Source organism: Acartia tonsa, chromosome 15 (genome assembly GCF_053477335.1).
Source record: "Acartia tonsa isolate MP-2025a chromosome 15, ASM5347733v1, whole genome shotgun sequence".
NCBI classification, from domain to species: domain Eukaryota; kingdom Metazoa; phylum Arthropoda; class Copepoda; order Calanoida; family Acartiidae; genus Acartia; species Acartia tonsa.
This window is the reverse complement of record NC_137274.1, coordinates 6,673,100-6,686,488: the sequence shown is the minus strand read 5'-3', so window position 1 is coordinate 6,686,488 and position 13,389 is coordinate 6,673,100. Positions and strand designations below refer to the sequence as shown.

At 31.7% G+C, this 13,389-nt stretch overlaps 2 protein-coding genes across 3 annotated transcripts in view; both read left to right on the top strand.

Moving 5' to 3' along the window:
- The window catches only part of LOC145307096 (divergent protein kinase domain 2A), a 120,509-nt gene that overhangs the window by 31,761 nt on the left and 75,359 nt on the right, over positions 1 to 13,389 (top strand). The gene's annotated exons all lie outside the window — the stretch shown is intronic.
- Positions 1 to 13,389, top strand: part of LOC145307217 (uncharacterized) — a 43,712-nt gene that overhangs the window by 8,486 nt on the left and 21,837 nt on the right. Inside the window, exons 2-9 of the mRNA XM_080149596.1 lie at positions 3,621 to 3,681; positions 8,293 to 8,381; positions 9,482 to 9,544; positions 9,968 to 10,080; positions 10,653 to 10,709; positions 12,012 to 12,074; positions 12,174 to 12,236; positions 12,849 to 12,994. Coding sequence (XP_080005722.1) covers positions 8,295 to 8,381; positions 9,482 to 9,544; positions 9,968 to 10,080; positions 10,653 to 10,709; positions 12,012 to 12,074; positions 12,174 to 12,236; positions 12,849 to 12,994 — 592 coding nt within the window. The 5' untranslated portion in view covers positions 3,621 to 3,681; positions 8,293 to 8,294. The remainder of the gene's footprint in view (positions 1 to 3,620; positions 3,682 to 8,292; positions 8,382 to 9,481; positions 9,545 to 9,967; positions 10,081 to 10,652; positions 10,710 to 12,011; positions 12,075 to 12,173; positions 12,237 to 12,848; positions 12,995 to 13,389) is intronic.

Below are 13,389 nucleotides of genomic sequence, written 5' to 3'. Positions count from 1 at the left end.
GCGAGTAAAGATACCCATCCACATATAATATCAAAAGTTTTAAAACTTCTAGGAAATGGGCTTTTTTAACCGAAAAGGGTGGTACCTATAGCCAAAATCTTAAATGTGATATAAATTGTTTTGTATGTTAGTTGTAGCTCTATCAATTACATGAGGTTATGTAGTTTTCAATTACGGATTGTATCGTAGTATTAGCTACTCTACAACTCACTTTGGACGTTCAAAAATTACATTTTTAATTTTTTGGGGCAAATAACCGGGTATTTAGGACAAAACCGGGCTGTAATGCCAGGGGAAAGCACCAAAAAACGCCAAAAGCGGTTACCTATGCAGAACAGTTTCTTTACTCGCGCCGAACCGGGTTTTCCTGCAACTTTCTTGTGCACGCCACTAGAGCAAAACAAAAAAATTGGAATTCCGTTTTTACCATAACAAAGCTTCCCTGAAATTTTCAGCTCGATCGGTCCATAAAAGTGGCGCTCGGCACTAATGGGTTAAACAAAGCATTGTATCTTACCAAATTACTAAAATATCCTTTAGTAGTACATCTTCTTTAAATTTGTTCTTCTATCTTCAAAAATAAAAAAATTACAGCCGTTTGAAATTTTTAAGTAAAAAAGGACCTAAAAACAAAGGTTGTTAAATAAAAGGGTGAAGGAAGCGAAAATTGACTTAGACTTATAAAAGGTCGGAAATTCATCATAACACAGGGGACATGCACAAAAATTTTTAGCCCTCTAGCTCTAATAGGAACTGAGATAATAGGGGGTGTCGTTAAATGCCCCCTCCCCCCCCGACTGATTAAGGTGCGGCAAGGGGCCCGACTGTTAAGGGTTAATCATACACTATAATTATACTATAGAGTATATGCTAGAGTAATATTCTTATCTCCTGTTTATAATATAAGTTAAGATATGAACATTGGAGTTAATCATACACTATAATTATACTATAGAGTATATGCTAGAGTAATATTCTTATCTCCTGTTTATAATATAAGTTAAAATATGAACATTGGAGTTAATCATACACTATAATTATACTATAGAGTATATGCTAGAGTAATATTCTTATCTCCTGTTTATAATATAAGTTAAAATATCAACATTGGAGTTAATCATACACAATAATTATACTATAGAGTATATGCTAGAGTAATATTCTTATCTCCTGTTTATAATATAAGTTAAAATATCAACATTAGAGTTAATCATACACAATAATTATACTATAGAGTATATGCTAGAGTAATATTCTTATCTCCTGTTTATAATATAAGTTAAAATATCAACATTAGAGTTAATCATACACAATAATTATACTATAGAGTATATGCTAGAGTAATATTCTTATCTCCTGTTTATAATATAAGTTAAAATATCAACATTAGAGTTAATCATACACTATAATTATACTATAGAGTATATGCTAGAGTAATATTCTTATCTCCTGTTTATAATATAAGTTAAAATATCAATATTAGAGTTAATCATACACTATAATTATACTATGGAGTATATGCTAGAGTAATATTCTTATCTCCTGTTTATAATATAAGTTAAAATATCAACATTAGAGTTAATCATACACTATAATTATACTATAGAGTATATGCTAGAGTAATATTCTTATCTCCTGTTTATAATATAAGTTAAAATATCAATATTAGAGTTAATCATACACTATAATTATACTATAGAGTATATGCTAGAGTAATATTCTAATCTCCTGTTTATAATATAAGTTAGAATATCAATATTAGAGTTAATCATACACTATAATTATACTATAGAGTATATGCTAGAGTAATATTCTTATCTCCTGTTTATAATATAAGTTAAAATATCAACATTGGAGTTAATCATACACTATAATTATACTATAGAGTATATGCTAGAGTAATATTCTTATCTCCTGTTTATGATATAAGTTAAAATATCAACATTAGAGTTAATCATACTCTATAATTATGTTCTTATCTCCTGTTGGTTAAATGTTATGTAAGTTAAATACAAAAATAGCAAAATTAGAGTTAATCCTAAGAAAAGACCTGAAAGAAAGTCCTCATACCTAAAGACTATAATACAAAGATAAGAACTTAAAAAGAAAAGTTTTGTTCAATTCAAAATGCTAAAGTAATGTTCTTATCTCCTGTTTATAAGCTATAAAATTTAACCCATTAGTGCCGAGCGCCACTTTTATGGGCCGATTGAGCTGAAAATCTCAGGGAAGCTTTATAATGGTAAAAACGGAAAACATATTTTTTGTTTTGCTCTAGTGGCGTGCACAGGAAAATTGAAAAAAAACCCGGTTTGGCATGGCCATAAATGCACAACGGGTATTTTGACCCATTTTGGGCGGTTTCCGCCGGCATTAAAATCCGGTTTTGTAGTAAAAACCCGGTTATTTCGACCAAAAATTGAAAAATGTAATTTTTAAATGCCCAAAGTGAGATGAACACTTTTTATAACTTTGATACGATCCGTAATTGAAAACTACACAACCTCATGTAATCTATAGGGCTACAAGTAATATACAAAGCAATTTATTTCAAAATTAGTGTTTCGGCCGGTTTCAGCCGCTGTTTTGGGAAAAAAAGCCTGTTTGTCAAAGTTTTAAAACCCAACATACACAAAAAAAGAACATATAAAATTTGGGTGTTACATATCAGAAAACGAGTATAAAACTATTGGTTGACACATATAGAGATTACTAGGGTTATTAGGGTGGCTGAAACCCTTACTAATGACGTAAACTGTTATTTTTATTGGTTGAAAAGTTAAAACTGGGTAATAAAAACCGAACCCAAGCAAGGTTTTAAAACTGTCGGGTATTTATGGCCAAGCCAAACCGGGTCATAATAGGGCGTAAAAAAACGATAAAAGAATCATATAAAAAATAATAATTTGACAAATAGATGTACTTGTCAATAAACAAATCAGCGACTTTACTATAAAAACAAAAAAAGTTAGAAGGGGTATTTTGAATTTTCATAAAATTCAAATTTTGTTGAGCTATACCAGCAAACGGAAGTAAGCTAAACTGCCTGCTCCAGGGGGAAATGAAAGCCAGGGTAGTAGAGGGGGGATTCATACTGAGAATGATGCAATTATGAAGCTGGAAACCGTTTTTTTTACATTTTCTGGAACTGGGTTTTAATGCCCAGTTCAGCACTAATGGGTTAAATTAAGTTTAATTGTTTGAAAATTAAACAAATAAGAGATAAGAAAATTTAGTTGAATATTTTTTAGTTGTGGTCTTATCTCTTGACTTGTAAAGCTAGCTGTGTTCTATGTAAGTCTTTAACATTTATAACACATATAAATTTACATATATGTTATAATGGCCACAGCTCTTACCTAGTATTCTTTCTTATCTTTATGTGTGAGTGTAAAATATTGAATTCAAAAATACAATACTGGGACAATACTATTTAGAAATAATTCAGTTAAATTAATGATTGTTATATCTAATATTATATCCAAAGATTGGTCTAACCACATTTAAATATTTTTTAAATTTTATCTATTTTTGTACAGCCTTAACTCAAGATATCTGTTTCGTCTCTTAGATTTTTATGGAGGTAATATTTTATATATCTAATTGTTTAATTTATGTAGACAAATGAAAATAGAGAGATAAGAAGTAAAAATAAGTTTGCTTCATCTCCAACTTTGCGAGGTAATTTACAGTTTTATGCCCAGTTCACAAAAGACTTTTAGAGGTCGACCGATTTAATCTTTAGGTCAACCTAAACAAGTACAACTAACAAATGCCTTTATAAAATCGGTCAACCTAAAGCTTCTTTAGGTTGACCTATGTTTTTTGTGAACTAGGCTTATGTCTTTTCTTTTTTATTTCAAATGTTAATACTAGGAATAAAGATATCTTTATCCAAAATCTCTCTAACTGTCGCACTCTTTAAAGTTTTTTTTTAGAAGATGTTTTATTTTGTTTTTGGAGGATATTTAAGTTTTTGAATTACATAATTAGAAAAAGGAAGAGTTTATAATTATAGTGATACAACCCAACCCGCAACTATTGATTGCAAAAACCCATTAATAGCATACAAAATGTGAAGAGCCATAATCAATGGATACTCATTTGCCATAAGTTTTAGTTTTATATTTAAACCCTGAACCACTTCATTATGCAATTTACATTTTCTTGATATTTTGTCTAAGGTATTCCATAAGTGTACAGTTTTACAGTACATTATTTCTATATTTTAAAGCATCACATATGGTAAAAGAAAAAGATTCTGTTTAGAGTAAAATGCTTATCAAAAACTATATTTTTTGATTTTTTACTGATCCACTTCATTATGGAAATCAAAAGAAAATCAGTGGGAAAACATTTATTTTGCACTTTCTCCTCTTTTAATGATTGATTCTGATAAAATTTTTAAGGGATTTATGCATTGATTATTATGAAAAACAGTATAAGGTAGAAATTAATGATTTTTCTTAAAAAGTTATATTTGAAAAAAAGAAATTTGATCCTTGTCACTTTAGAGGACAGCTGCTGAACCCCAGTTTTATAGATGAAGCTAAATACATGTTAAAGATACAAATTACCCTCAAAAGTATACAAAAAAGGGATCATGGAAAGAAAACAAAGTCATTCCTTAATTAGGACAGAAGTCACCGTCCTAGGAAGGACATAAGTAGCTTCCCTTATGTGAGAATTTGTTAGATGAAGGGCATAACTTGTCTCACTTAAAAAAGATTTTGCAAGATGGAGGACATAAGTAGCCTTCCTTCACCACACAAAACCTAGCTTTTTGGTCCTTCACATAGCAAATTCTTGCAAAACATAGCATTTCTGTCCTTCACAGAGCAAATTCTTGCAAAACATAGCAAATTCTTGCAAAACATAGCAAATTCTTGCAAAACATAGCAAATTCTTGCAAAACTTAGCTTTTCTGTCCTTCACATAGCAAATTCTTGCAAAACATGGCAAATTCTTGCAAAACATAGCAAATTCTTAGTATTTCTGTCCTTCACATAGTAAATTCTTGCAAAACATGGCAAATTCTTGCAAAACATAGCAAATTCTTGTGAAACATAGCAAATTCTTGCAAAATATAGCAAATTCTTGCAAAACTTAGCAAATTCTTGCAAAACATAGCAAATTCTTGGAAAACTTAGCATTTCTGTCCTTCTCATAGCAGAGTTTTTACATAGTACATTCAGATTATCAATTATGCATTTAACTCTGCATGAATTATGATAATTTATAGCACATTCTTGCAAAACATAGCAAATTCTTGCAAAACATAGCATTTCTGTCCTTCACATAGCAAATTCTTGCAAAACATAGCAAATTCTTGCAATACATAGCAAATTCTTGCAAAATATAGCAAATTCTTGCAAAACATAGCAAATTCTTGCAAAGCATAGCAAATTCTTGCAAAACATAGCAAATTCTTGGAAAACTTAGCATTTCTGTCCTTCTCATAGCAAAACTGTCCTTCACATAGAAAATTCTTGCAAAACATAGCAAATTCTTGGAAAAATGCATAGTTAAATGTACTGTTTGAACTTCTATCTAACAGGATATTAGAACTTGATCAGAACACACATAACAAGAGTGTTTACATAGTACATTCAGATTAATAATTATTCAATTTCAGTTAGGCCCCTTTTCAGTCCATCATATGACATGGGAGGGAGGTGGAGGAGCATTTTATGCAGCCTAAATTCCCAAGAATGCAATGCCACTTTTCCTAAAAGGCATCATAGCTGGCCTCTTTTGTGTCCATCATACGACATGGGAGGTTGTGACACAAAAGAGGCCAGCTATGGTGCCATGTAGGAAAAGTGGAATTGCATACTTGGGATTTTAGGCTAAAAAAAATGCTCCTCCACCTCCTTCACATGTCATGTGGTGGACAGAAAAGGGGCCGAACTCCAGACTGTTTAGTAGCTATGATTCCTAACAGGAAAAGTGGCAATGCATTCATGGGAATCTAGGCTGCATAAAATGCTCCTCCACCTCCTTCCCCTTCCCATGTCATATGATGGACTGAAAATGGGCAATTGAATAATTGTTAATCTGAATGTACTATGTAAACACTCTTGTTATGTGTGTTCTGATTAAGTTCTCATATTCTGTTAGATAGAAGTTCAAACAGTACATTTAACTCTGCATTTTTCCAAGAATTTGCTATGTTTTGCAAGAATTTGCTATGTTTTGCAAGAATTTGCTATGTTTTGCAAGAATTTGCTATGTTTGCAAGAATTTTCTATGTGAGGGACAGAAATGCTATGTTTTGTAAGAATTTGCTATGTTTTGCAAGAATTTGCTATTGTTTGCAAGAATTTGCTATGCGAAGGACAGAAATGCTATGTTTTGCAAGAATTTGCTATGTTTTGCAAGAATTTGCTAGGTTTTGCAAGAATTTGCTATGTTTTGCAAGAATTTGCTATGTTTTGCAAGAATTTGCTATGTGAAGGACAGAAATGCTATGTTTTGCAAGAATTTTCTATGTTTTGCAAGAATTTGCTATTTTTTGCAAGAATTTGTTATGTGAAGGACAGAAATGCTATGTATTGTGAGGTTTTGCTATGTGAAGGACAGAAAAGCTAAGTTTTGCAACATAAGCAGACTTCCTAATGTAAGAATTTGTCAGACAAAGGACATAAGTCACCTCCCTTAAGCTAGATTTTGTTAGATGAAGGACATAAGTAGCTTTCCTTAGACCAATTTCCAGTGACTTCTGTCCTAATTAGGAATGACTTTGTTTTCTTTCCATGATCCCCAAAAAGTTGTTTGATGTGTTAAAAAATCCATTTTAAAATCTTGATTTTGAGGATGATGGCCTTTAAGGTGCTCCTACTGGTGGTGATGGTGAGCCAAATGTTATCAGAGTGCATGCCCATGATGATAACTTATATATTGAACTATGGTCCAATTTGTGTAGTCATAGCAGCCTCAAGCCAAGCAGTACTAAAAAAGAAAAAAATTGCAATTTAAATTACTCAAATTCATAAGGTAATATTGTACTTTTTAGATGATGGTTATATTTTGTTCAGGAGTCTCCATTGGAGGCTGCAATGACTACAAAAAATGGTACATAGGTTAATAGAAAAGTTGTTGTAATGGGCATGTACTTAGATAACATTTGGCTCACCATCAACACCAACAGGAGCATCTAAAAGGTCATGATCCTTAAAATCTAGATTTTAAAATTAATTTTTTTAATATATTAAAAAACATTTTTGTATACTTTTCAGGGTAATTTTTATCTTTAACATGTATTAAGCTACATCCATGAAACTGGAGGTCAACAGTTGTCCTCTAAAGTGATAAAGATCAAATTTCTTTTTTTCTAATATTTCTAATTTAGAAAATTCATTAATTTCTACCTTATACTGTTTTTCATAATAATCATTGCATAATTCCCTTTAAAAATTGTTATTTTATCAGATTCGATCTTTTAAAGAGGAGAATAGTGAAAAATAAACCTTTTCCAATTGATTTTCTTTGGATTTGCATAATGAAGTGGATCAGTAAAAAATCAAAAAAATATAGTTTTGATTAATACATAAGCATTTTACTTTAAACAGAATCTTTTTTCTTTTTTCGTATGTGTTGCTTTAACAAATAGAAACAATGTACTGTAAAGCTGTACAATTATGGACTACCATAGACAAAATAACCAGGAAAATGTAAATTGCACAATTGCTCAGGGTTTAGTTTACAAAAAGTTCAAAACAAGAATTACACCATCCATATAAGCGAAGCTCTGTTACTGCAGGACAAATGAACATTAACACTTGTAGAGTGTCAGAACCTAATATTTAGAATATAAATGTAAAAAATTTGAAATAAAATTATAATTATATTTGTTAAAAACTGCTTAAATACAGAATAATTTTACATGCTTACATTTTTAGGACTTGATTTAAAAGATAATTTGCTTAAATTATTGTACATTGTTGTAGAAGGGTCAGTATTCCAAAAATCAGATCCATCATATAATTATAATGCAAAAAAATTGTTGTTTAAAAAGTAAAAATAGCATTTTTAAAATGGACTTATGGACATTTTGATAAAGAATAATAAAATCATTACATTTTTAAAATCTTACCAAACTGATACACGAATCACCATGCAAAGTTAACAAACATGCCTAAATTAACAATAGAGCTGACTGTTATGGACGGATTGATCCTAATTATAGAAGAGCTTTGCTTAAAAAATTATTCTAAAGTTATAAATGTGTTAGGGATAAATCCATGCGTAGGCATAAACATACTGTCCTAACTTTTAACAATTACTATATAGAAATGAAGCCAAAGGAGGAGGAGGAGATATCCTTAACCCTGAAAAGGAACTCTGGTCAAGAGTGGGGATTTGAATGTGCTCCTGACAAGGTAAGAAATTGCACAATATGGGCAGACATAAAGTAACAGGATGTGTCTGTTTCTCTACCACCTCCCCCCCCCCCCCTCCAACAGAACTATGACTCTGGCAGAGAACAACATTTTTTTACAATTAGGTTATAGGTTAGGGGGCCAAGCACCCTAAGCTAGGCAGGCTAGTGGGGCTGAGTGCTGCGGCTAGGCAGGCTAGAAAACTGTGCACTGGCGGCTAGGCAGGCTAGAAAACAGACCACTGCGGCTAGGCAAGCAGGGGGGCTTAGAACTGCAGCCAGAGTTCATAGTTCAAAATTGAAAAAAAATATTTTGAAGATTCTCCTTTACAGGTTAGCTTCTCATGGGTTCTGTTAAGGTTCATAACTATTTGGGGGGAGGGTACTGCCACATTCCCATGAAAAATCGCCTAGGAAAAAAAAGTAACCTCCACCCAATAAATTCAATTATTTAATAAAAAATAGATTGGAAAAGGGGTTGCAAGTGATTAAGACTGTATTTGATGGAAATATAAAGATTTGAGAATAAACTATTGTGGTATTCGCCACCCCTAGGCCCTGATTGTATGGCAACCTTGCTCCCAACTTGTGGGTGGTCCGAGAGACCTCCCCTGAGTAGGAGGTGGGGCCATTTGAACCCCCCCCCCCCATGTATTAAAGTATTTATAGTTTGACAACCCTATTATGTTTAATCTGATTATCTTGCTTTTACCCACCCCTTTCAGGGATGGGGGATAAATATTGCCTATTATGTTTATTGTATGTATATATCTTTAACCTCTGATTTTAGTATTAATTATTCCAATTTATGCATTGACCATTTTGTTGTATTATAAATTAGTATCTTGTGAGCTCTGAATAAAGTAACATCCAATTTATATTCTGTTTGTTATTTGGTGATACATAGAGAAGCACAGCTTCTCTATAATTACAGTCATCCACATCTGTTCACACTGCCGTAATACCCGGACTCGGGAAGCGGCTGATAAACTGCGGCCGCTACCACACTATCATTTATTATCATATGTGTCTATAGAAATATTAGATTCAATAGAAATATTTTGTTTATATTTCAAACAAATATAAAGCAAATATTTTTAGTCCTCCACACAATTGGTGATGCATGTGTATCCAAATAGTCCAGCAGAAGTTGCAGGTTGCAAAGTAAGTAATTTAATCATATAAACCAGAAATTATTTTCAACTTAAGTCTAAATCCTAAAATCTTTCCAATTTTCATTCCTTTCTAAAATAAGCAGAAGTAAATTTTCCAGTATGGCTTCAAAATTAATTAACATCCGCTGGATTATAACTGGTTCTGAGCCGTAATGAAAAATCATGTATTATATCATATTAAAGATAATTTTTAACAAATAATAAAATGAAAATCATAGTAGTAGTACCAGAATTGTTAGCCCCCTTTGTCTTATTGTGGCTAACAAAACTGGAATTAATTCTATAATTTTTTAGTTTTGATGTCCACAGAAAGCTGTCCTTATTAGTTTGCAATAAATAACTAATATCATATTGTTGCCTGCACCAAGAATATTTTCCTAAATTACTATATTTACCAGTTTCTTTAATTTAGAAAAATGATGTTATAACAAGCATTGATGGAAATTCTGTGGACAAAGCAGCCAAGACTGATATTATGAAAATTATATCAAATGCAGAGAATTCATTGGAATTATCCATTAAGAGGTAAAATATATATTCTGATTGTAAAGTAATATATCTTAAAGTTTTGTTATTTGGAATATAAAAATATCTAAAGTTTACCTTCTATCAAAGTTTTGTTGTTTTTGCTATTGTCTAGATAATTCCTAAAAAACAATAAAATATTTAGAAAGTTGCTCTTCTAGATTATAGAATTAACTTTATTGTTTGAACTTAAAATGACCCATAAACTATGATTATTCAAAAAATGAAAAAGAAAATTAGCACCAGCCTTTCTACCCCTAACCTTACAGGTGCTAAAACGCCAAAAAAACCACTTGATTAGCTGAGCAGATTTTTGGGTTCTGTTGTTTCCTAAATGCTATTGTTTAGGTCCCTTTGTAGAAGGTTTAGAGCCAAGGGGAAGCTAGAGAAGGGGGGGATGAGGAGAGGGATTGGAAATCATGAAATCATGGTAGGTAGTGACTTTTAAAAATCTGCATGGTCAAATAAGTGGATCCTGATCTCCCCCCCCCCTCTTGTTTTGATAAAAAAAAACATTGCACTCTATTAAGCAAACAAAGTATTACAACCTTTAACCCACTATTTATTTATAGAACTAAGAGCTTAGAAGAAAAAGATGAAATTATTCAAGAAGAAAATGAAGAAATCAGGTCTGTATTCCTTTTATATTAAACCTTCATATTTTTCAAATTTGAGTAGTTAAACAAATTTAATAACTTTCATTTTCCCCAACTTTAGATAATAAAATGATATTCGTAGAACTTTGTTAATTTTCTGGTTATAAAAGTAACATGATATATGTCTGTCTATGTGTTTGTACCCTAAGATCTTGCAACTAACTTGGTTCTCCTTTACATTGAAGGTTTTTAGAGGTCCAGGAAAGATCTTTTTGGAGGAAGTCTCCACCCTCCCAAGAGAAATTGCTCTGAAAAACATGACCTATTTGCTTTTAATTAAAAATTGAAAGTGGAGGGTCAACTTTCCCTTACTTCATTTAAAGGAACAAGGAGAGTAGCAACTAGTGTTATAAATATTGTTGTTTATGGGCTAAAGATAACCCCCCCTACCCCCCCGAAAAAAAAGACATGATATTCAGTACACAAACAACTATATTATCAATTAAAGACATATGAATTGTATGTCTTTATGTCTTTATGTAGCCTGTATCGGATTTGAAAAATTTTGTTAAAATATTTGCCCCTAGCCAAAATATGGTTGATTTATGCAAAAAAAAGACCCATGCAAAATATTTCTTCAGTAATGCAAAAATTGCAACGGTACAAGCACTACAAAGTTTTTCAAATGTGCAAAAAAACCTGTTTTAGTGCTTTTTTAAGGCTTTTGTACCATACCAATTTTAAAGATTTTTACAAAATTTTAATTCTAGTGTGTCGATATAAACCTGAAATTAACCAAAAAATGGGGGCAGCCCCAATAATAATATATAAAGGTGTAACAAGTAATCTTTCAAAGTCAAAACTGCATACAAGTTTCAACTCTACATTAGCCTGTCCCGGATTTGAACAATTGTGTTAAAATTTTGGTCCCCCACCAAAATATGGTTGATTTATGCAAAAACAATGACCAATGCAAAATACTTTTTCTGTAATGCAAAAATTGCGATGGTATAAGCACTTTGAAATTTTGAGGCCCCCGCCTTATGGAGGTAAAAAATTCATTGCATCAAAACTATGGCTTCATGGTGCTAGCAGAAAAGTTCCTGATTCTACTCCTCAAGGCCTTTCCTGGGAGCACCATGAAGCCTTAGTTCTGATGCAATGAATTTTTGACCTCCATAAAGTGCTTGTACTGTTGCAATTTTTGCATTACAGAAGAAATATTTTGCATTGGTCATTTTTTTGCATAAATCAACCATATTTTGGTGGGGGACCATAATTTTAACACAATTGTTTTTTCAAATCCGGGGTGGGCTAATATACATATTTTTCTAGTTTATTGACCACTGAGAATATTGAAGAAATTGTTGAAGAAAAAGAAGAAGTTGAAAATATCAGGTTTTAATAATTTCAAAGTTTATATGATGAGAATCATAATTAATCTAGATATTACATTGAACAACATATTAACAATTATAAGTGTTTACATGATTTTAGAATGACAATCATAGAAGACCCAAACAATAAAACATCAGATGCAAGACCTGAAGATGATTCAAGGTTGTTATAAATATTTTAAACTGAACCATATTAAATAAGAAAATTCACATTTGTGCTTTTTGTATGGTGAATTTTTTGCCAAATGGACCATTTTTCTGCACTACCTCTCAGATTTTAATAATACTCCATATATTGGTCTGTTGGGTGGTTCTAGGATCCTTGAGGGCAGAAAAAAGTTCCGGAGCCTGGATGTCTGGATATATTCGTTTTTGTTAGAGGTTTGATAAAAGATTGATCGTGAAAAAATGGTGCTGAAGCAGTCTGGGGGAATTCAGGTGGGGGGGGGGGGGGGGGGTGGGGGATTGGCGTTAGGCATTTTCATGAAATTTTTATGTCTCATACCCATAATCAAAATAATATGTTAGATGTAAGTTTGCCAGGAGTTTCGATATTATTGTCATTTAAACAGCCAAAATTCAGTTTGCAATAAATAAATCCATACTTTTGCTTTAAATGTCAGTTCCCTTATAGCATGTTTATCTTTCACACACAGAAATTATATAGAAAAAAGGGAAGGGGCCGTTCAAAAGGCCACCCCCCCCTACTCTTACCATCAACAGTTAAATAAATAGCTAAAGATTTGTATTCAACATTTTGAATTTCTTTACAAAGGTTGAGTGCCACTATGCCATCAGAAGAGGAACAGGAGAGATTTATTCAACTTGTTAAAGCTGGAGATTTCCAGAAAATATCTGAAGAATTACAGAAGAATCAATCTCATATCAAAAGTAGAGATAAACCTGATCATCCTGGATGGGGTAAGGAAACTACTACACAAGTCTATGTATACTCAGTTTTGTATTGCTGTAATAATTAAAGGGCGAATATAGGTTTAATATGATATGGGCTCAAAATTTAGGTGCAATTTTATACTTTTAGAATTTCTATGCCAAATTTAGAAATTCAAAAAAATCCTTAAGCAGATATTGCAATTTTAGTGTTTATCTCAACATATAATAAGTGAGACAACAACAAATCTTCTTTTTTTTCCTTTTTAGGACTTTTTTTGGACCTTTCTTTTTATCTTCAATTGATCATTATATGGGCAACCATCTTTTAAGCACATTTAAGTGTTTATTTTCTTTATTTATCAACTATTTTACTCAATTTTAAAATTGCGTAGAAAATTAAAATATCATAGTTTGCCTTGCAT